This window comes from Fulmarus glacialis, unplaced genomic scaffold (genome assembly GCF_000690835.1).
Source record: "Fulmarus glacialis isolate BGI_N327 unplaced genomic scaffold, ASM69083v1 scaffold15131, whole genome shotgun sequence".
NCBI classification, from domain to species: Eukaryota; Metazoa; Chordata; class Aves; order Procellariiformes; family Procellariidae; genus Fulmarus; species Fulmarus glacialis.
The window spans coordinates 20,579-45,244 of record NW_009193541.1 but is presented as its reverse complement, the minus strand read 5'-3'; the positions used below and the strand labels follow the sequence as shown (position 1 = coordinate 45,244).

Sequence of the window (24,666 nt, the reverse complement as noted above, 5' to 3'; positions counted from 1 at the left end):
CTGACTCTCGCCAGCGCTGTCTGACTCCCTGGACACCTTGGCATGGGACGTTAAAATGAAGCCTCGTCAGCCCCGACCAGCTCCCTGCAGCCCTCCCCAGGCCCGCGCTGACCGAGCCGGGATGATGGCTCAGCCCTCCCAAACTTTCCAACGGTACCCTTCATTCCCTTTCCCGAGCAGGCTCCTAAACCCATTTTCTGCAACAACTTGTTTCCAGAAGGGGCATTAAAAACTTCTCAAAACCATTTCTTTCCCTTTTCCTTCTCTTTGTTAGAGTAGTCTTTATTCACAGAATAAAATTAACACCTCATACTTCCACGCTCTTTTAAATACTTATGGATAACATGAAGTTTCAAAAGTTGGGAGGAATCAGTAACCACCCTCATCCCCAACCACTTGGGCTTGGTTTTTTTTCCATGGAATAACCTTTTTTCCCAGGCTTTATTTATTTTGTTGTGGTTTTTTTTCTAAACAAGCACAACTACCAATGTATAAACCTAACTTTGTATAGCTGTTTTGCTGACCTTGACCATCCGTCTGTACTATGTGTTGAGGGGATGTATTTATACTTTGGTTATTGGGGTTTCAGTTAAAATTTTGTTACCTTGCAATTTAATATTAATAGTAACTGACCCTTGTTTCCTAGTCTTCAAAACACATGATGCCTTATTTCCTATTTATTGTTCTGAAACAACTCTTCCTTACTTCATATAATGGGCTTAGGAAAGCAGTGTCACTTAACCATTGACTGTCCTTAATATTCCAGTATTTCAGTGAGTTTTCAACCTGAAAAACCTGCCTTTTGCTTAAACTTGATTGGGAATTGTGCTGGTGATGGCCGTGGAAGTGTTTGATTCATTTCTCCATCTGCCATTGGAGTTGTGCCGCATTAAGCTCCCAGTTACTTTTATTCAGCAGTGGCTCCAAAGAAAAATGTCCATGTTTTGGGACAGAGATCTGCTTTTTGTTGTGGACATTGTCTGCTTCCTCCAGTTGCTTTCTCTCCGTTACGCCTTTCCCCATCTTCTGTATTGCTTTTAGAGTTACCAGAGTCTATTGCAGCTTCTGCAAGCGCGGCATCGCCAGAAGAGATGGGTCTGGGTCCAGGCTGGAGTCCATATGCTTTTCCCAGCCACCCGTACGCAGCGAGGCTACAGCTCTTCAGTGTTACGGAATAGTATTATTTCAAAAGCTCCTTATAAAAACATGAGTAATTGGGCAAGTGACAAAGGACTTTTCTGTTTATCTTTTTGAACAATGGAAAAGACCAAATAGCCACAATTTGTCCCAGTTATTTAGTCTTTGTTCCACAGCCATTTCATGGGCACAGGATTTAATTCTGCAAGAATGCAGGAAGATGGTGACTTGGTTTTGTGCTTAAAAAATAAATAAAATTATTAAAATTTTCAAGTTTCTTTACTAGGAAAGTATTTTTTATTTGCACGATACCATTTTTAAAGCCTAAGGAAGATATTTTACTGCATATTATAAGTCTAAGGTTATTTTAATAATCAAATGAGACTTTTAAGTAGATGCTGATGTCTTTGCCGTTCCAGAGAATACTACAGTTTGGAAAAGCTTTGTACAAAGGTTGATGTTTGTACCCTGAGAATAGTAGATTTGGCTTGCAAATAGGAACTAAGCAATTATCAAAACTAACACTAATCAAAACAAAGATTATAGTGGTATTTAATAGGCTGATCAAAGTTGGTAATGCTGATTAAAGTGGGAAATGGAGGAATGTGTGCTTTTAAAAGGGAAAACTTCGGAGGTGTAACACTTGCAAAAAATTATTCTTGCTGTCATCCAGTTGTCAGAAACCGACATGAGAGTATAGAGGAAATAGTGCCACCTTCTGGCAATGTAATGAAAATATATGCGTGATCTGAGATGGCAGGTACGTGTGATACACTGATGGTATGTGTCAGTGATGTATGAGGCAGTATGTAGGATTAGCTACATATTCTGGAGGTGCAAAATCCTTTTGAGGCATTGGGTCTAAAGAATCTAGATATGGGAAAATTGGATCGAATCCCCTAGGTTTATTTCCTAAATGTGGAAATAAACTGTACGTAGATGCCTACCTGCTTGCCAGCTTTGCTTCTTGTCTTTTGCCATCTCATATCCTTCTCTTTTAACTCTCCTGCCAAGAAGTTTGGCCTCACGGCACACAAAGCTGCTGGGAAGAACTGTGTTTTAATCGCGTTTAATTGTTCAGTTCTGGTCTCTGGATGAACAAGAATTAATCTCTTCCCAAGGTGGTAGATATCCCTGAGGCCTGCCCATTAATAGCCTGGTTGATTCTGCAGTTATTCTGAATCTACTTTACAGTTGCTCTGGAAGACTTGGCACCTGCCTTCTGGTTGACATTCCTACACCACAGGCAGGAATCTCATCAGAGGTCTCACCTGCCTTGTGTTTTGTTTTTCAGGTGGTACCAGAGAGATTGGGTCTGCTCTCACCAGGATGTGTATGAGGCACAGAAGTATAGAGTCCAAACTCCGGCAGTTCTCAAGGTGAGTGACTCTGTACCTGGCCTGGAGCTCGAGGTTCATCTTTCGTTCGCTACTGGGGAACACCTAAAGCTGTTCACCAGCATTGGCTTTCCAGCTGATCTCTGACCATGTCACTGAGAACAGCAATTGTTTTCTTCCCTGCGGCACACTAGGTGTTGTGAACATGCAGAGTTTCACTGCATGTTCTGGGGACTGGGCTTGTCACCTCAAATCACTCTAAATGCTGCAAATTCCCACTGTCGGTTCTTGTTGCTTGATGCTGAGCAGGCGGCTGCTGGTGTGACCGACCTGTCTTTGTTTCAGGACTTTAAGCTTTGTCACTAAGTTTTAAAGCAGCAGCAAGTGTTGTGCTGCTTCCTCAGCTTCCTGGAGAGCCCAAATAGCTTGCGGCCAAGAGAGAAACTTTCAGCAAACAAGTATGGAAAAGGCAAATTCTCTCATCCCCTTTTTGCAGTTAAAGTTAGACTGTAGAAGTAATGAGAGAGGATTAACTCATGTATAAGCTGCACTATACATAAACAACCTACTTCTCTAGTAAGTAGTAGTTTGCACGTGTGCCTTTTTTAACCAGACTTAAAAGTTATACTTGACCTGAGGTGAACCACCATTTGCTTGATAACCTGGGATGTTTTTTCCCTTTTAAAATGAAGATATTTGTGAAATTGGCTGTGAAGAGACAACTTTAGTCTCTAGTTACGCCAGAGTTAGCTATTTAAATGATTTGATCCCAATCTCATTAATTAGTGGAGCATTACTAGTGCTGTATCGTGGACTCCACTGGTGAGAGGTGAGGCACATCGGTGGGCAGGATGTTGTTTGCTTGTACAACTGCTCTGTCTTCTTGTGCATATACATGTGTTATTTAAGTTTATAATCTTCATGGCTGCATGAACCTTTCTGGTCTCCGGAGTATCCATTTAAACTGCTCTTTGTGTGACAGATGAGCAGGATCTAACTGTTTACATTGGCCCTGTTGCGGGTCTCTCCTGTGGTTTACGCTCTGTTCCTCACTGTCCTGAACTTCTGCGCAGTAATTCTGGTTATCTTGTGATGTGGATTTTTTTTGATCCAGTCCTTTCTTTTGCTTTCTCCAGCGTAAACATTTTTATGTTCTGATATTTACATTGTGACACTGGTAGCTGTCGCAGCAAAAAGTAAAAATACTCCAATATTGACCTTGGCTCTCTATATAAGAATAGGGGCATCTGCAGGATTTGATTGCTCTTTGTGTTTTTTCAACAAAATTAGTGCTTTAATTGACTGTCTGATAAACCCACTTCAAGAACAGATGGAAGAGTGGAAGAAAGTGGCCAATCAACTGGATAAAGACCATGCAAAAGGTAGTTACAGAGGAAGAATTCTTTAATAGGAGTAAGATTGTAATATCAGCTTTTCTTCCTCTTTTCATGTTTGTACTGGGGAACTGAATGACACGCTTAAATATGTATAGCAACTTTCTCTTCTAAAACACTCCTTTCCCAAAGTGCCTAACAAATTTTTAACCCTTGCATATACATTTTGAAGGTTTAGTTTGCAGGACCCCAAGGGATGGGTTGTTTTTCTAGACTGGTAAGCAGTGACTAGTTTTAACTCTGCTAGCCCACAGTTAGATAACTGTATGATCTCCAATAGTGCTGAGGATTGGGGATGCCGCATCTATCCCTGCAAAGCCCCGGGGTGTAGTTAAAAACTAACTGTAAGATCAAGTTGTGTCTCAGACATAGCGTCCTCCAGGGAATGCACAGCCCTGTAAAACATTCAGTGTCGTTATTTTATATCTGATGCGATACAGAAATGTGCACCTGGGGAATAGGAAAGCTGGGTTGTTGGCCATGGGGTGCTCAGAGCTGCAGTGCTGATGATGGCTCCAGAGGCTTTCCTGGGGGAATGAGCAGGAGGCAGCAAAGTTTGGCTTTGCAAAACTTGTATCGGGGATGATGGCCCTCTAGCATGGGTGCTGAACGCAGGTTGCAGTTCACCACTGACCCTTGAAAATTGAAGACACTTGCTGTCTGAAAGAAGCAGCATCACATAATTTATTTTGGGAAGGGTGAGAACTGATGGGAAGGAGTGTGCTTGGCGTCCAAAAGAGGATTTGCTTCTTGCCCGACTATTACTGTGGTTAAATAGAAGCAGCTAAATCAGCAGCTCTTGAAAAAATTTCTCCTTGTGCTGCTGAGAGTGTTAAGCAGGTAGTGAGCAGGAGGGAGGAATCACCTGGGTTCCTGCAGGTAGGGGTGACCCTGGCCAAAGTGGCAGTGAGATTTAGGGTTTAGTGGGTAGACTTGGGTGTTGGGGGTGCAGCTGGCCCCGGTACAGTTCCTGTGCTCGCCACCAACCTGCTTCTGTTTTTCCATCTATAGAAGAGTAATAACATTGACCTCCTTTGTTAAAGTGTATGTGTATATGTACATACATGCATACATGCCTTTTATCTTTTTTTTTTTTTTTTGAAGTATCAGTTTTCATATCTGGTACCTTTAGTGTGCCTGGACTAGAGGTGGAATATTTTGTTCTGGGATTTTAATTCTCCCGGGATTTGCAGCTCATCTGAAAATGAGGACAACTGCAGTGTGCTTCACTTCATCAGAAAGAGCTGGCAACGTGACCCTTCCTTGGGCAAAGTTTTAGCACCCTCTCCTTCTGCCTGACTCTCATGCTGGAGAGGGATCACAGGATATTCTCTGCCTTGCCATTTCTGGATACTTGTTTTTGAACACAGATGTTTCGAGAAACCTGTCATCTCTGTTTTCCATTCCTGAGAGTGGATGAGTCTCTGAAATGAAAAGCACTCTAATTTTGTACTGTTTTCTCAGTTGTTATTTCTATAAAGGCTTTGTTTATTTGGGAGAGATTTTGGTATGTGAATGTGCTCACACCCTAAAATGTTACATTAAGCCAAATATATAGGCACTACAAAATGAGAGTTCTAAGTCGCTTTGATTAATAGTAGCTGTCCTCTTAAAATTTGTAGTCTAATGTCTTTAAACATAGCCTTTTCTGTGAAAACGTTCATTTTGACTTTAAGTATGTTGATAATAGAGACTGTGTGTTTTTTTAGAATACAAAAAAGCCCGCCAAGAGATAAAAAAGAAATCATCTGACACACTGAAGCTACAGAAGAAAGCAAAGAAAGGTAACTTGCTTCATACTTGTACTGTTAAAAACCTTTTGTGCTGTGCTCATTGATAAAGATTGAACACTGGTAGGACTTTTTATTTTAATGATTCGGTCCCCTGTAACGTATTGCTGGTATGTACATGAACACCAGGGTACAATTACTGTGTGTCAGGTAAATCATATTCTGAAGCTGCTGTCTAATGTTCTTATACAAAAGCCTTAAAACTGTTTGTACAAAGTCAATCATGTTTTAAAATAGAGTGCTTGCTGCTAACTTATTCCTGTTAGGAACGTTGACACTGTAACATGACTTGTGCAGATACCTGCAAAATTTTCTAGAATCTTTTGGAATAATATAAAAAAAAGCTATTATGTAAATGTTCTGTAACTATTAACATTTCTCACTGTTCTCCCTTTCTACCACCTTTCTGCTTTTTTTTTTAACAGCCTGTAATCTCCTATACCTTACATTATTCCTCAGAGTGTGAGAAGGTGGCATGGGTTGTTGTCAGGGGGAGGGCACTTGGCAACCACAGAAAACTAAAGATGAGTAAGAAAAGAAAGGGAGTTCTCCACAAAGGCAATCTGTCTTTTTTAGCAGCTGAACCTTGTGCTCCTGTTGCTCTCCCACCACCATCTTGTCACAGGAGTTTCATCATCATGTTAATGGAAATGTGCATCACTGATAGCTGCAGCATTGCCATCACTACGGGTTTTACTTGGCCAAGTGCAAACCCCAACAAGCTCTGGAAAAATTATATGGAGCTTGTACAGAAGCAGACTTTCTGGTTTCCTTTCCTGGCACTGGGCTCTTCCCAGCCGGGTAGGAAATGTGCTTTGAGCAGCTCTCAGCCTGCAGGTTGCAACTTGTGCTTCCGCTCAGCCTAAGAATTGTGAGCCCAGGGACAAGCAAAATGAATGTGGGGCAGGGAGTTTCTTGAACTTTTTAAATTGTGTAAGTGTTATCCAGAACAGGTGAGCTGTCTCTAACTGTCCTTCCTAATAGGTGAGTCAATAATTACGCTAGTAGAAAGCCACATGATTAGAAAACTGCTCTTGAGTTTTAGCTGACTGTAGATGAGGGATGAGGGAGGGAGAGATGGAAGCCAGCAAGAGGGAGCTTAGCTCAGTAGGCTCTGTGTGTTTGTCTGTCCATGGAAAAGTTTAGTGTTTTAAATCAGAATGGTCATCTTTAGGGAGACACGATTTTTTGTGGTAAGATTTTATTTTTGGCTATGTGCGTAAACATGTTTCGCATTTTGTGTTATGAATTGTCTGACTTCAGCTTTAAAGAGTCTGTGATACTCCCTCCGTTTCTTTTCCTTTCTTCACCCCTTTTCTGGTCTCATCACTTCTTGTCCCCGTATGATACAAACAACCCCTCCATGCATGGTAGGTCAGAACTGAGAAAAGCATGTCCGTGATCTGGGAAGAAGGAACCATTTTTTGAACCTATTTCTATGAATTGACAGCTATCTGGCTCCATCTCCCTTTTATCCTGCTTCTGAGTATTGAATAAATCAATCTACAGTCTTGGAGGAGGAGACAGCATTTTCTGTAAGGTGGGAAGAGGAGAGAGAGGCACTTAAAGCCTTCTGGAAAAAAACCCCACTGTTCTCATACTGCGGATGCCACCGTAGGTGTCTGTCAGCAGTGGTTAAAGCAAGTGGACTTTCTCCTTGGATTTTCTGGATTCCTATCTCCCTCCCCAAATGTGTGCCATATCTAGTGACGAGGGTCAGCACACTGGTGTCTTGTCCTCCTTCAGGATTAAACATCTTTGAGCGGGGAGTGAAACAGGCCTCATTTTGCTATCATTTTTATAGCAGCCATGCTATGATTGAAGACACTTTTTTTTTCTTAATGTCATTCCCTTGATTAATTTTGCTGTTATGACATGCTTTTGGAGTTGTCAATGAACCTGCTGTATTTCTGTGCTGTATCCCTCTGAACTGCTGTCACACACACGGTGTTTGGGTCTAGAACACAAACCCAATAGATCCGAGGTTGCAGAGGGACATGTATGGGGAAGGTGGAAGTGACGAAGGCTCACAGGTAGCTGGTACAGGGGAAAGGAGGAGCTGCGATACTTTTGAGGAGCTGGGAGTTGTTCTCACGGCCCCTGGCAGGGAGAGGTGCAGTGAGGTGCTGAGGCTCATACGGATGTGAGAATGAATGCCCAAAGCTGCTGGCCCTGTGGGTTCCCAGCATGAGTGGTGGAAGGTGGGAAGAAATTCACCCTGTCTTCTTGCAAGTTATCGACAGTGCTTAAATATAGAGGAAAAAAAAGTAGCAGATGCTTTTTCCCCTTTTTGCTTTTTTGATCCTTACCTTGAAGGAATAAAGCATTGGTCTGAGTGCAATGTCAAATGTTTTTTGTATGTACCCACCTTAACAGATCTGTTTAATGTGCTACGTGGTGAAGTATGTTGCTCTTGCTGTCACTGAGGGTTAAAAAAATCAAGAAGGGGTTTATTTATAAAATGATAAAGCTGCAGAAGTGATTCTGCTTTAAGTCACAAATGACGTTTGAACTACAGGCAGGGCAACTCTTGGGTGAAACTGTCCTGGCAGGCATGTGGCTGAGTGCATGAATGTCGTACCGTGTCTTCAACTCCCCTGTTTCCCTGTTGCTCAGACTTACTTTTTTTGTTCTGTTCCTCCTCAAGCAGGACCTGTCACTTTGATTTTTCTGTAAAGTTACTGACTCACCTATGGGAACTCTAAAACAACCAATTCATTCCCTTCCTAGCACTTGTAAGAATATTTTTGAATTAACCTTATGACCACCTGTGGGCAAGTGAGATGTTTGCTGAATTCTGGATTTGCTTAAGTACTGTGCATGCTATTAAAAACGTCCTTCAAGCTTTTTCTGCTGTGACTGGATGGGAAAGTGGTTTTCTTTGGGCAGCTTCAGATCTAGGAACTCAAATATAACCCTCTACTTTTCTCATTTTCTCCTCTTCCCCTGCCGCATGAGGCTGCAAAGGCTCCCTCTCGTAGCCGACGGCTGCAGCATGCATAGCAGCTCCTTTCCCCTTGCCTGCATCCCAAGGACGTTTGGGAGAAGGGGCCATGGGCTGCGTGGCTTGTCCTGGCAGGAGCGCTAAAGGTTGGGCACCCCACCTTAGCGCTAAGGGGCTGGATATGTTGGGGTTTGCCTGTTCTCTGGCTTGTGCATGGTCTGTTTGTTCTGGTACCATGCGGCCAAGTTGAAAGTTCAGGCCCAGCATTTAAGATGCCACTTACTAGAAATTATGTTTGCAGAGTAGATGTGTTAATTGCAATAAAGGTGTTTCCAAAGCTTGAAGTGACGGGGAGAACACCAAGCTTTCCAAACAAAACAAAAAGGTGTTAGGGGTCGTTTTTGGAAGTTTGCTAGAGTGTATCTGGTAAAATTACAAGTCTGTCTGTAAATGAAGGTCTTCTATTTCAAAAGAACTTACAGGGATAATTTTCATTCTTTTTGTTGTCTTTGACTATAAAAAAAATAAAAATGCGCATGAAGTCTAAATATATGTAGTCTAAATAGGATCCTGGTGCACCTCCCAGATCCACGCAGTCCCTGGCGGTGTCATGGTGATCTTCAAGGTGCATCCTTTTCCTTACGCCCTTGTTCCCAGGGGAAACAGGCCCATAGGGCATGTTGCCCACCCCAGCATTGAAACTTAGTTCTTGTCTGAACAGATGAAGCTACATAGTGTATGGAACTGCATACATCTTCTAAATTGCTCTTTGTTTTCAGAAAAACATTGGACATCAGAAGTCAGCCCAGCTAACCTGAGTCAGCAGAATAATTATGCATGTATTTAAAATAAATGCCATGTTTAGGTTTCTGCTGAGTCAAGGCCTCATAAGTAGATCATAGCTGCTAGAAGCTGTTGATGCTATATTGAATTCAGAGGAGAGACAGCAGCTGTGGCTCTGCATGTAACCATTTTGGAAGGTTAACAAAATGCATGATTCTTAGTTTAAAAAAAAAGCATCGAGTGACTAACTTAAAAGATAACTGAACGTTTATGTAAAATCTGGAGTGCATGTTGGCTTTATTTTCTATTTTTCAGCTTGGCTATTAATGATTAACTAGACAGGTTTCCCTTTAGCCTATAACCTGACTGCTAGGTTTCATTTCCAGGTTCTTCATGTGACACTGTGTGTGAGTTTGAGGAATATGTTTGAATCCAAGCGGATTTGTGAAAAGGAGTTATATGTAACGCTCCCAATAATATAACGTGTTAATGTGAAAACTGAGTTTTATTTCTAAGCCATTTGTAGAAGTTTCTGCAGAGTGCCCTTAACATTCAGTACAACATTTCATCTGTGTCCCATCAACATTGACTATCCAAACTCACAACTTCTGCTTTTGAGTATGCAACAGTTTTGGAAAGTATTCTTACTTTTAATGAAGTTGAGGAGTAGAACATGATTATTAATTTACTGTAATACTGCCAAAAGTGCTTTTTCTTCCCCTCCTCCTGGTTAGCAAAGATGACCTGTTTGTGTTTTAGAGCCTTGCAGCTGTTTTTGTGTTACACTCTGGTCTTTGAAACTGTAATGTTGTTATACTCCTCTCAAGGATGATTGCGGAAACCCTGTGACTCTTAACTGAAAAACATAAAGCTCTTCAACATAATTATAACCAAAGAACATCTCAGTTCTTAAAGCAAATGCTGACCTTCTCATTCAAGTACTTTGCACTCTTTCTGTACTCGGCACTTGCCCTGTTTGGAGTGGCAGGCTGGGGAGGGAGGACCCCTGGCCAGACCCTTTCTCCGCCAGGAGATAGCCTCTAAATTGATCAAGTGTGGCATGATGACTGAAGTGAGAGCCGGGACTCGCTGTGGAGTCAGTATGGTACAGCTCAGAAGGAGGGAAGCTAATGAGCAAATTATCCTCATCTGTTGCAGGGAAAAAATCCTGTGTGGATGAGGCCATGGTGCCTGCGGGGTTTTTTTGGTGTTTTTTTCTACCCCCTACCCCTGCAAGCTTATAATATAAGCTCCACTTTATAAAAATTCAGTGAAAACATGTTGCAAAATCAGTGACCAGAGATATTTCTTTGATTTATTTTCAGTCCTTGAGTTTTGAATGCCTCTTGATAGTTCCCCTCTTTTTGACAGCAAGCCAGGTTTATTGCAAAACTTTATATATAAAGTTTTTTAATTAAAATACACATATCATGGTTAATCTTTTTGATGTTCTTCCACATTGCATCAGCAATTAGTTTTTCATTTAATTAACAATCTATTAATGTAATTGCAGTAGAGAACATCAAAAAGTGCTGTGGTTACTAACGCAGCACCTGCCTAGAGCTTTGCAAGTTCGAGTTCCCTCTGCCCTGCGAAGGGATGAGCTTTGTGCCACTTCATCAGCTTGACCAGAGTTTGACAGTTGTCTGTGTTGTGCACTTTCTCTGAAGCATGGGTTAACATGTTCTCACTTAGGAATCTGAAACAAAGTTCCTAAACTGGTTTAAGTCTCTTAAAATAAAACTGTATGGTAAATAACCAGGAGTTTAATTTGCAACAGCTCAGGAAGCAAAGCTAATGCGTTTGTCTTTATCAGCAATGGAAGAAGTCAAAATAGTCTAGTCCAAACTGCTCGATCTCTTGTCTTGGCGCTGATGATAATGTCTAAACTCCAGGAATGCTGGAATACCAGTTTGACTTTTTTTATTTTCCTTTCTGTGTCAATTTTGTGTCCTGCAATTTCTCACCATGCGCACCTGCCTGACAGCTGAGGCTCTGGGTAAGTCTGTGCCATGCTGTAACCCTGGTGGCTGGTTTATTGTAGCCCTTGCTGTGGCCTCTTTATGGTGTCTGGTCTCCACTAACTGCCTAGACTTTAATTTCTAATGAAAACTAAAATATCGCCTAATCTTAATGAACAAACCATCTTTTGATTTATTTTCTTTTGGCATTTAATTGGAACACTGTAAAAGAAGAAAATGAGTATTGTAGATAAACCACTGGTTTATTTTAGAAAGGGATTAACATGGACTGATAAATCATGTCACAGTTGGGAGAGAAGTTAAATGGAATAGACACGTCATCAAGGTGATGTTCAAATAATTGAATATCTTATTGTTAATACGACTTTTAAAGTCTAGAGCTTAAAGTCCTTAGTGTTGGTCTCTGTAAACCTGTGATCCAAGTCCCCCTTTTTTTCTGAAGATCGCATGCACCTTTCTTAACTGATAGATAAGAAATCAGTATATTTAACTTCATCTTGGGGAAGGGGTGGAAATCAGCATCACAGTTGTCTCTTCTGCTGCCTTATCACATCTCAAATCTGTTTAAATTGGAGTGCTGTTTCAGTTGTATTGCAAATTTAAAGTAGCTGCCGTGAGATCTTCTTGTGAATGAAATGCGGTGTTTCTGAATTTGAGAGAAATAATCATACCTCCACTAGGTGTAATGATGTAGGTGTTGCGCTTTGGAGAAGCCTGGATTGATTAGATCGGGAGGCTGTCAACCGAGGTGTCTCAGCTGGGCTCCTGGAGCTGGCCACTGTGGTGCCAGCTGCTTGTTCCCTTTTTTGAAACCACACTTTGTGTTTTTCCTGGTTTGTAATTCAATCTGGAAGTTTTCTTTGGTAACTTGGAACTTTTCTTTTAAGGGACAGCTTAGCACTTTTGAACATTAGCAGCTAATTCAGATCTTGAGTAGCCACCAGAAAGACTCAGATTTGGTTGCTGAAGGGGTCTGAAGTTAACCCCAGCAATGAGGTTTTCCACCTTGCCGTAAACGGTGGCAGAATTCTTCCGTTCTCAGCCTAGATCCATATTAGTTTATTTGTTGGCTTTCCTGTGCAGGACTTAGAGGGGTTATTCATCCTGGCAGCTGAAGCAGGTATGGTCTTGTAAAGAAGGTGATTTGGGAATTAATGACTTGGAGCCTGCTTTGGTTTGTACAAGTAGAGGTGTACTCAGCATTGTCTCATACAGTGTAAATCTGCCACTCTGTAAAGTGTCCAATATTGAATATCCAAGTTCTGTGCAGACACCTAAAAAAGTGCAAGGGAGCACTCTTTAAGTGAGAATGTGGAAAATAATAATTTCACCAATATTTGCTGCATTACTTTGTCAATAGCAGCATTAACTTCAGCAGTCAGACTTGCACTGAGAGCATTTAAAAATCATTGTTCTGCTTTGCTGTTGCTGACAGCTTTGCTAGTTTAAGTTGTCTTATAAAATATAGGCATGAAATTGGGTTGAAAATTAGATTTACCTTTTTTCTTCTCGCTAATACATTTCCTTTACTAAAGTTCTTTTCAAACAATGGTTATTTAAGAAGCTTTCAGCCAGGATTCACACAGAACACTGTAAAACGGAGGTTTTAATGCATGTCCGTCCTTTAAAGCTCTTGCATGTCATGGTAATGATGTGAAGCACCTTCTCTGAAGGTAACATATTAACTGTCCTTGGAGTAGCAGTGGATTCATGTTAATATTGATGAGAAGCAGTTCAGCTCTCTGCAGTTCATTAGCTGTCACTTGCCCGTGTCAAGCTGCAAGTCCTTGGGCTGTTGGAGCATGGTGCTGTTGGAGAAGTCAGTCCACAGCTTCTGCTCTTGCATTTCTGCTCCTCTGCAACACCAGAGCTCCACTTTGAGAAAGGCTGGCTTTGAATTTCTCCTCGGTTTTCAGATTGTTGACTCGTTCTTCTGAGTGCAACCGGACGTGCTCTGCAGAACCATCCCTACATCACGTGTATGTCTGGCTGGTTGCAGACCAGAGACCTGTAACTACAGTTGATGCTTTTGACCGTTGCTAATGCTGATTGCTTTGGTGGGTCATTCAAACCTGTCTGCAGCTGGGGTAGGAGTGTCCTTCCAGGTGCACTTTTACAGCTGCTCCATGATGAGACACTTCTGGAACTGTTTTCTGTCATTACGATAGTTGTGTTGGTTTGGAAATGTTTCTGAACGGGTAACCTAAAGGCCAGAGAATGCAGGCTGGAGAGAATAATCAGTTGCTGATGTTCCTTATGAAAGTGTGCCTCATCTCCACAGCAAAAATAGTGCAATCAGTTGTCAGGGATGCCATAGACATGTGACCTTCCCCTCATAATTCAAAGGGGAAAAGAACTGCATTGCTCTCCAATGGTCAGTGTTCCCTTCTGAGATAAGTAGTGGATTCAAACTAGTGGAGACCCAAGGTGGGTGAGGAGCAGAGGTGATCGGCAGTTAGCTCTCACATCATTGGTGTCCTCTGGGTGTAGGAGTGCTGTCGAGGGGCTCTGCTCTGCTCTGCTTAGCGAAGGAAAATGGTTAAATTGGGCAGAGATCTCATCCCTCAAATTCCTGAGCTGTCTGAGTGCCATGGGAGGCAGCTGGCAATTCAGGGAGTGGGAAGAGTTATGCCTGATTTCAAAAGACTTGCTAGATTGATGTCTGCATTATGGAGCTTTCAAAGGATGTTAATAAAGCTTTCCTGCTCCTGAAAGATGAGTTGCAAGGAGACATCAGGAGAGAGCTGTATTCATGCCGTGTAAACATCTGACTTCAGAGCCTCATCTAAATGATTGAGCTAAGCTTGTTTCCTGCTCTGAATTATAACCCGGACAGCCTGCGTGTTTTCACTGACTACATAGGTGCCCAAGAGCCATAGCATAAAAATGAGTCCGTGAAAGTAGCGGTGAGGAGATGGTATGTCTGTTAATGTCCTGACTCACTTAAAGGAATAAGATGGAAACTTCACAAAGGTACAGAGAATGTTGGAGAATGATGCAGTTTTACACGCGCTTTTGCCAAAGGGTTACAATACACAGCTTGAACATTATCCTGATAACTTTGTTGAAATGAGTGAGTTACACAGCTGTAAATGAGGTTTATTTTTGCCCCATGTTTTGGGTGCTCTTATTGCTCTGGTCCAAGACGTGGTGCTCTGTGAGGTCCATGTAAATTACCAAAATTCACTATAATTGAACCCGCTTTATCAATGGAGTTCAGTTGCTTTCTAAGTGTGTGTCTTCTCACTGCATAGGTAAATGCATTTAACAAGGATTTACTGCGTTAAGTGCACGATGATATGGTGGAGCAGCTGAATGTTTACAGCAGTTCTCCAGAGCTGAACTAATGAGTGTGTGTTTTAGTTCGCAACTAATACGTTTTGCATTTGGTACATCCATGCTAGTGAGCCAGTATCTAGGTTTAAACAATGTGAGATTCTTTCACCTGTTCTAATTTCCAAGCAGCTCTCAAAATAAGGGGTCTGAGCAATAATGCAAGTTTTGGTTTCATAAAGAATTTGAAAGAACAATTCCAGAGAAGTGTAACATGTTTAATCGCTGCATCGGATAGCAAAGGAGAGTATGGGGAAGGGCCTGAAATGTACAGAATGGTCTTCAAGCAGAAGGGCCCAGTTTGTCTCCTAAGGATGACAGACAAGAAGGCACAGGACCTTCAGGGAGTTATCCAAAACTCTTCTATAACTTGTTTCTGTCAGATGCTAATTTTGAGAGAGGAAGCAGGTGACTGCAACTTCAGAGTCAGTTACTTTTTAAGGTATTTACTTCCAAAACAGTTTTATGACAACATTGCACTGGTCAGCCTCATCTAGAGGATCAGACACTGGGTGTTCCGCTGGCAGTTTGGTACTCAGGTGGCCTTGGCAGTGGCCATGCCGGTGCTGCACTGCACATGATTGTTCGAGGATGCATCTCAGAGCTCTGCTCTTGGGTATCTCTGCAGTTTTATCTGGATTATGTCTGACTCTGTACAGAGGAGATTTGGATATATCCAGTCTGTAATGCCGCTAAGCCAGCGTGATTCTCTTTGCTTCCATCGCTGCTCTCTTTCCAGCAGCTCTGGCTGTGTATCAGTGGAGGGGAGCTGATGACTTCACCTCACTCTGGAGTACTGAAGAAACACATATGATAATAAGGCAAAGGTTTTCCTTTGTAACCCTGACCTTGAGTCATCTGCATTGTGTACTACACACATCAAGATACTTTTTTTTTTCCTCTTGCTCATAGATTTAAATCCTCCATGCAGAAAGGTTGTTGTCCATAAAAATTGATTTTGGGTAGCTGCTTGTAACTCACCCACCATTTTTCAACGTTATCTTCCTGGTATTTAGCAACAGTGGCATGGATATGTACCTGGATACTTAACTTGCATGTGATGGTGTTTCTGGGAGATTTGAGACAAATTTACACAACAGAGCTTCTTTAAAATATTTAGGGGTGTAAGCTGCGTGAAAACATCTCGCAACTGTAGCATTGTTGGCTCAGTAATACTATGTCTAAGCAGCAGCTCTTTATTCCTAGAGGAATAAATTTTTGGCATGAGCAGAGTAAGCAGTTGGTGCAGAATAAGGTACTTAGCTGTCACAGAAAATTTTGGTATTATGAGTTGACTATAATTAACACAGTGAAGCTTTTTGATTGCAAAACATTGGATTTTTTTTATTTCCATAGACAAATACTGGACATTAATATGTATTTGAGATGTTGATAGGTTTTTTTTGGTTTGGACTTTGGAACGAAGAAAGCTGTTTTAGCAGTTGCTTGTGTAGAGTCCTTGAATCCAGTGGTCCAATGATCAGTAACATGTCCTTAATACCATCTCATATAGGAGATTCATTCACTCATTTAGTGACTCCACAAAGTTGTCATTAGGACCTTGCTAACACAACAGTAGGAAGGAAGAGGGATATACCTGGGGTTAGTGATTAATACTCTCCCAGTGAGCAAGATGTTGATTTTCAGCAAGGATGATTTGAAGGGTTTATACAGCTACCACTTTGAGAAAGTCCTTACATGAAATGCTGTCTTTGGCTTGTTGAAACCTTTTGAATTGAGCTGGATTTCTATTCTATGCAAAAGGGGAAAAAACCCAAATACTACGAAATGCTTGACTTAATTGGGAAAAAAACCCTTACTAATTTGAATTAAGGGAAAATGCTGGTTGAGACTTGAATTGCAAAAGCACAATCTGGTAGCAGTGCTGGCTGAAAATAAGGTCTTCTATGGAAATCCAGTTTTGACAAAATGTACTCTTGATTGTTTCCTGCATACAGGACGGGGTGACATTCAGCCCCAGTTGGATAGCGCTTTACAAGATGTCAATGATAAGTACCTGCTGCTTGAGGAAACTGAGAAGCAAGCTGTCAGAAAAGCTCTGATCGAGGAGCGCGGTCGATTCTGTACTTTCATCTCGATGCTGCGGCCCGTGATAGTAAGAGCTCTCCGTTTTAAGTCGGTACAATTCACAAATTAGATAAGTGGCCAACAGCCTCTAAAAAGAGTAGCTCGTTATGTCTTAGGAATGAATTTCTAGAGCCAAAATTCAACTTGCATCTCTGCCTAGGAAGTGGCGAGAGTTGGGACCTTTCTTGTAGGCATTTGGAGTAATTCAGTGACCAAAGACACTGAATACTTTCAAGAATGACTAATGGGGAAACAATGGGCACAAAGACTTAAGTGCGCTTGAGTTCCCTCTGCATACTGACCTGAGACATTGCTAATGCAGTTTTTTCCACTGCTTTTTTTCTTAACATCACATTTTAATATAAATCTTCCTTACTCCTACTCCAGTGCTAGGGCTGATGAATGTTTCAGGACCTCCCCTGTGTATATAATGACATTATCTGACAGATTGCAGGCTGCTTCCATGCAGTTTTCTGGCAGCTCTTTTCCTCCTACATGACAGCTTTTTCAGTTCATTGAAAAGGTTTGAGTATATTTTCATCATCTCAGGTTGTCTGAAGCCCAGCGATGAATTATTTGTGGCTTTGTGCAAGCATGATGCATTTCTGAAGGGCCTCCAGTGTACTGGGAAAATATTCCCAATGCTTGTTTACAAAGAGCGTCAGTCTCAACAAAAAAACATGGTTAGAGGAGTAGGGAGGTGATGGCTGAGCAGGAGGAGGTGAATTCCAGACTCTGAGGACCTGGATGAAATTACCGTGGTAGCTAAGGGATTACTATAGTAACTTAGAGTGCAGGAATCATCTGAGTTAGCTGTTGATGTAACTTGAGACAGAATGAATCATAGATGTATTAATGCTCTGTACCTGTATAGTGCCTTTATCTCAAAGTTTCCAAAAACTAGCAACAAGTGTGAGTTTAACGCCTGTTTACGTTCAAGGTTAAAATCCTTAGGGCACATTAGTGAGTATATATAGAAGAGTTAAATCTTTTCCAAATGCAGCAAAAATTGCACTCTTTTTCTGAAGATGTCACAAAAAAAAGACTGAGACTTATTTGTCTCATTGGTGAGAGAAAAGATTTCTGGGCCTCAGAACTTAGAGCAATCTTAAAGTAGTTATAAAACTCTAAATGAATATTTTCAACCTTCTTTCATAAGAAGTGATTGCTTAATGGGCAGAGAAAAAGCAGCTCCGTTGGGCATTCCCACAGTCATCAGCAAAAATAAAAAGGTCGTGTGTTGTGTTATGGGTCTGATTTTTAAAACCAAGGCTGTGACTAGCCTTGCTCTTTTGTCTTTTCAGGAAGAAGAAATATCAATGCTAGGAGAAATAACCCATTTACAAACCATATCAGATGACCTGAAAAGTCTCACTATGGATCCACACAAATTGCCATCTTCAAGTGAACAGGTTAGCTCTTGTTACCTGGAAGACACTTTTATTTGTAGCTTGTACCGGTTTTCCTTTGTGTTATGAGGAATATTGACTACTAGCATTTAGTGGCTTAATGTTACGTTTTGTAGATGCTTCACTGCAGCAAGGTCATTTTTAACATAAGCAATTTAAAAAAAATGATTTTGAAGTACCAGCTGTGTGCTCCTGAAGTATTTAGTGAGACCAGTGTGAAGTGGTAGCAGTAACACTTTGAAGTGTATGAAGATGCCCAATTTCTTCTGAGAGTACATGAGGAACGAGTGTCATCTCCTCACCCTACATTTGAGCATCTCTGTCTTTATGTGGTCGCAAGATTGCTGGGATTAGATAGCTTGATGGAGTCTAACATTTGAGCATTTTACCATGCTGTCCTTAAAATGCATAGGAAAACATGTATCATTAAATGACTCCAAATAGGACCGTTTTCTCCAACCCTGCTGTGTGAACTCCGTTTTCTTGTCATACCTTAATCACCTTATCATTGACCTAGAAGTGTAAAGGAGGGAAGCTCTGCTGTGGTTGAATATTGGACCTTCGATTAATTTTTTAAAATGCAACAGTTTTTAAACTCTAAGGCTGTAATAGTTTTTTTAAGGAAAAAAAAAAAACAACAACAAAACAGCTTATAGCATGCATAAATTAAATCTCCGGTTTACTTTTTAAAGATTTTTCCATTCAAATCTGAACTTTCCTTCTGCGATAGCAGCCCTAGTGTTGAAGTATGGTAGTTCCTGGAAAGCAAGGATGAAGCTGACTCTCCTGTGTTATATACACAGTGTAATTCTGGAAGAGAACTGAGACTGAGTCAATTGGCACTGAAAGTTTGTAGTGGTGACGAATGTTGTATGACAAGCAGATGCTTTCTGTTAATAGAGGAAAAAAATTTTCCACATCCTTGATGCTATTGATTATCTTTCATCAGGTAATTTTAGATTTGAAAGGTTCTGATTACAGCTGGTCTTATCAGACTCCTCCATCCTCTCCCAGTACTACCATGTCCAGAAAATCTAGTGTTTGCAGGTAAGTAGACTGGTAATATTTGATTTTAACCTGTTTGGGGGCAAAGGGAGGCAAGTTCAGACTGTGGTTCGGATTTGTATGCATACTTAAATCTTAAATAACAACTCTTAATGAAACCAATCCCTCATGGTCCTTCTCCGTTTAAGTGTGTGACTGGGAATATTAAAAAGGATGGGCATGACTGAACAACGTTTAAACTCAAGACAACTTGAAGATACTTTTGATTCAGTTCTCTTGAATCCATTTCAGATCAAAGAGCAGACTGTATTGATCTAAGCTCTGAGATTGTTCATTCATAATTTCCTTTTCTGTTTTTCATGTGATGACTTTTTAGATTATTCTAAGTAGCTGTTACTAATCAGTAAGTTAAACTGTTTGAAAAGGAAAAACATCCTTGGCAATTGCCCTATCAGTCTGGTAGATGGAAATGCTTTTTTGATACAAGATTTTTGACTGTTTAATGCTGTCTAATGCTGTCCTGAAATATGCTGAAACACTGGATTCTGTCTATGCTTTCTCCGTAAAAACTGTTTTCTCTCATAAAACAGTTTATTAGCATGTTGCCCCCATACCCTGGTGTCTACATTTACTCTTTCCTTTTACTGAAAAGGAAGATACCCTATTGTGTATTCTGCTCAACACCTTTCTAGCTGCTCTCGAATGATTACCTTTTAGTTTGCTTTATGAATAATGTACTACAGGTTCCCTGTGTATGAGCAAAGTTACCTATAGCATGTCAGAGCAAGTGAACATGACTTCTTCTATGTACCTACTTGTCTCTGCATGCAGATATATATAAAAAAACTTCAGTACTTTTATATATATATATGTGAAAACATGCATATTTAGAGCAATGAGCACAGGCTTAAAGATGCAATATCCTGAAACTGTAAAAGAAAATGGCAAAAAAAAAAAAAAAATCCATCATCTGTTCCTAATCAACCTCATCTTCTTGTGCGGTAAAACCTGTATGGCAACAGACTGTTGTGTGTGAGTAAAATGAGGCAGAGCTCCTCTTCCCCTGCTCCAAGCCGACTTGTACATCTTGTGTGTTACACGGAATTTGTGAGCAGGAGGTGCAGTCCTCACCCATGTATCCTTTAGAGCCTTCCCTTCAGCTAGTCAGTGGGCTCCTGCCAACAAAGGTAGGAAGCTGCCTTCAGATTGATGCATCCTGCTAGTCCTGCTCAGCCACCCCCTCAGCAAACTCGAAAGGCTCCTACATTGCGGCTAGCATGTCGTTGCTGTCATTCATGGATACTGGAGATTAAAAATTAATCTCTTTGTTTGAAAAATCAGGGGTTTTTTTTCATGGATATTAATTTGGGGGTTTAATTCTCTGATCGTCTTTCTTACTAACTGAAGCTACATACCTAGAGGCTTGACTTCACTCAATATGCCGTCACGTGCTTTTTTTCTGGTAGAAAGCCTTCATGTGAGCGAAACTTGTCCCAGGTACTCTGAAGCATGGGGTTTTGGTGATGCTTCAGAAGTCTCACATGTTGGCCTCCTGACTGACTGCAATGGTATGCCTTGAGGCAGACTTTTAGGTGAACTGTGATGCCTTTGGACCCCCTGCTAGAGATCCCACTGAAAATTTGGGCCGTGGTGCAAGAGCAACAAGGTATAAGTCAGGAATAGGAGAGAGCCATCAGCAGACATTTTTTGTGAAAGTGCTGTGCAAATGCTGGAGAGGGCATGTAGCGATCCCTTTGTCCCTAACCTGACTTTGAACTTTGAGTGGTTACAGAATTTGATCATTTGAGTGAAATTCAAGGTCAAATGCCATTTTCTCTCTGGTCGCAAGGGATACTGCAGCTGCTTACAGTTCTTTACTGATATATATGTGCATATATATATTTAAATTTAATTTGTCAACATTTTTTCTTTTCCGGTTTATGCTGCCTGTTGCTAGAGACACGTGGAATGTTAATTGTACTGTATATGGGTCTCTCCCCACCCCGCCCTTGTGTCTTTTCCTTTCCCCTTTCCTTTCTTTGTTCCTTTTGTCTCTCACAGCAGTCTGAACAGCGTTAACAGTAGTGATTCCCGGTCCAGTGGCTCGCACTCGCACTCACCTAGTTCACACTATCGCTATCGCAGCTCCAATCTGCCTCAGCAGGCACCCATGAGGCTGTCCAGTGTGTCCTCCCATGATTCTGGATTCATGTCCCAGGATGCTTTCCAGTCCAAATCGCCATCCCCCATGCCACCAGAAGCACCTAACCAGGTACGTGCAAGCATGAGAACAAAAACCTGAGCGTGAGCTGGACTCTGTAATTTGGCTCACTTTTCACAAAAAGGATCTGGTGTGGTTTGGGGGTACCTTGGAGTTAGGTTAAACACTCAGGGTAAGGTTTGTCTCACTGTATTTCATCCATCTAAAAGTTGGGCCTCTAGCTGACGTGATTTATACTGCTTTTGCAGTTAGCACTGAAGAAAGGGATGAGTCGCTCTCAGGGGATTTGGTTTTCACTCTGGCCCTGGAGGGAGCCTAGATGCCTAACTTTCAGATACATACAGACGAGAAGAGCAAGAAGTCCCACCTTACAGGAGGGAATAATATTCACTTTACCCGCTGAGGTTACCAGTTAATATCCTGCACAGACTGCAAGTTGTTAGTATCTGGTGGCTGTTTACTGTTTAATCACCAAATATCAGTGCCAGATCAGCCTTCTGACAGCCTTAGTATTGATACTGGTGGCTTCAGCATCAGAGAGACGACTTTTATTCCTCCCCTGCAAAGGGCCTGCAATACTCAAAATGCCGTTAGCAGTATCATATGAAATTGGTTTTGCTGGTTTTTATGACATCCCTTTCTGTGAATAGGCTTGCTCTTTTTGACTTTCAATTGAGCACCTTCCAGAAATAAGGTTTCTACATGAAAATGAGAGGTATTTTTAATTCTTTATGGAACTCATAAGAAATGAGTGTTTGTGTAGTCATATATGATAATGTCCTGAACCCAATCAAACTAAGAGGATTTCACTATAAATACAAGCAAAACTTTTCCTTTTGGTCTGCAGAAGGAAGTTGCTGCTCCATTGGCTCATGGCATCATTCCTATAAATGGAATGGCCACCTGCAGGCAGAGGTTTGCATGCCTCCATGGCATGTATCTTCCAGCAGCTGAATTCTCCTTTCTGTTTTGGGTTTTTTTTAACAAATTACACAGCAACTGCATTAGTTTTTAAACAAGGGTGAACTGCCATCTCACATTATAAATCCCATCGTAAATCTTAGTTACAAACTGAGGTGTATCTAATAGCCTCCTGTTGAGTATCCCTCATTTTTAACACACCCTGAGCTCACTGGAGAAGATTGTGCTTTAGTTTAATAAATGTCGTTGCACTCCTTCTCATGTGTTGGGGAGTAGATGGTTTTGTAGGCAATGATAACTTTAATCCTCACAGTCAGCAAGCAGCCAACAATTTCAGTGTTAGCGATTGCCAAGTGTCACCTGCACATTTAAGTTACTCCTAGACCACCTTTGACAGCACACAGACCCTTACTTTTTGCAGAACATTTAGTTAGTAGCACCTCTAGTGAAATTTTTAGGGTATCATCCAAAACAACACTGGTTCATTTAGTTACCAAGGGAAACTCAACAGTTTTTTAATATATTTACCTCTTTCATTTTAATAGAAATGCTTTGTTTTCAAATGAATACATCTTCTGCACTGTCCCCAGTCTGGACACATCAGCATTTTTTTATAGGTGACATCCTGAGGAACTTTGTGCACACTAATAAAATGAATGTTTTGTTTAGATTGGCTATGGCTAACCTAAGTGAAATACAAAAAAGTAAATGAGCAATAATAAAGTAAACTGGAATAGTAACAAGGTAAGGAAGTTGACTTTTAAGATACATACATCAGTTATACATGCTAGCATCATCTTTGGTTTTCATAATATCCACTGCACCTGCATAGAAGGGCGGTAATCTACATGATGATGCTATGTTTGCAGATGAGGATGTAACTTTGCAATTGCCCTTAGCATGAGAGAAACCCAACACCTCTCTTTGCAAGTTCCCCTGTTAAGCGGGGGAGGGAACTTAAGCTGGTATCAGCTGGCGGGACATCCTGAAAGTTGATGGGAGTCATGCTGATTTACACCAGCTAAGTTCATATGCTTTCACTTCATTTTAGAAATTGCCCATAAAGTTGCAAACTGATCCAAGCATCACTTGAGCTATTCATGAGCTGTAGAAGGCTGCAGCAGTGTGGCGTTGACTTGACAAGTGTAGTGTGTTGGTATAACAAATAGGTATGTGCTCTGTATGTCTCTAGTTCTGTATACCTTTATACGGAGGAAAAGGTAACAGATCATTGCCTGGCTGCTTCATCTTTGCTTAAGTGTCTTGCTTTGTATGTTCAGCACTAAGTAAAATGTGTGTGTTGTGCTGACAGATAATTGTGATCGTGAGCTTACTGAGAAGCTGTTCAATTTACAGCATTATTTCATGTTGTGTGTCTCTAACCAACTCACAGATCTTCCTTGTGGTATTGTGCTTTTGAGGCTCGGTGGTGGGTGGGGAGGAGCAGCGATATCGGTTTCTAAAACACTGATGTCATTGTTTCTACTAGTGACACTGAGAAAGCAGAAAAGCAAGCTCTGGAATCAACACAGGAAATTAAAAGTTGTATATCTTGCGCAGGTGGACACTTTGCTGATGTTTGCTAGCTACATGCTGTGGCATCTACTGGCAGCAGTAGTTTTGAAGGCAACAAAGCCCATTTTCTTTTAATAACGGATTTTAAAAAAAAAAAGTAGAAGGGGGCCACATGAAATTCCGGTATTATGGGAGTGAGACTATATGAGCTATGTGAAGCTTTTATGCTCTCACCTACATTTTAGACAAGCAAGCGTCACTGAAAATTAAACTGAATTTATTAAAAAACACAGATAGGGGGAGGGGGAAATCTCAAACAGGGATTAAGTAGAGCTTTAAACAAGATACAGACTATACCAGAGGAGAGATGATTGGCAAAATGAAAACTGCTTTTCAGCCTAGAGTTGCCGAGTAGTAAGTCTTTACATTATCACACTCTGCATAGAAGATAGGAAGAAAAGCGATCATAAAGCCAGCCTCTGCCCTTACACTGGTTTAGTACGATCTCTTTTCTGCAGTGTTGCTGTTAACACCACTGGGAGTAAAAGCGTTAGCCCATATCAGATAACTGTACAGGTGTCGTGGTTTAACCCCGGCCAGCAACCAGCCGCTCGCTCGCTCCCCCCCGGTGGGATGGGGAGAGAATCGGAAGGGTAAAAGTGAGAAAACTCGTGAGGTGAGATAAAGACAGTTTAATAGGTAAAGCAAAAGCCAGGCGTGCAAGCAAAGCAAAACAAGAAATTCATTCACTACTTCCCATCGGCAGGCAGGTGTTCAGCCATCTCCAGGAAAGCAGGGCTCCATCAC

The 24,666-nt window shown here is 41.3% G+C and overlaps 1 protein-coding gene across 1 annotated transcript in view; it reads left to right on the top strand.

Annotated features, from left to right (window-relative positions):
- The first annotated feature begins 1,890 nt into the window (after nt 1-1,890).
- Nucleotides 1,891-24,666, top strand: part of MTSS1 (metastasis suppressor 1) — a 34,348-nt gene continuing 11,572 nt past the window's right edge. Inside the window, exons 1-8 of the mRNA XM_009587488.1 lie at nt 1,891-1,897; nt 2,432-2,516; nt 3,765-3,856; nt 5,578-5,652; nt 16,659-16,816; nt 18,093-18,200; nt 19,147-19,244; nt 21,264-21,474. Of these exons, the coding sequence (XP_009585783.1) occupies nt 1,891-1,897; nt 2,432-2,516; nt 3,765-3,856; nt 5,578-5,652; nt 16,659-16,816; nt 18,093-18,200; nt 19,147-19,244; nt 21,264-21,474 (834 nt within the window). The remainder of the gene's footprint in view (nt 1,898-2,431; nt 2,517-3,764; nt 3,857-5,577; nt 5,653-16,658; nt 16,817-18,092; nt 18,201-19,146; nt 19,245-21,263; nt 21,475-24,666) is intronic.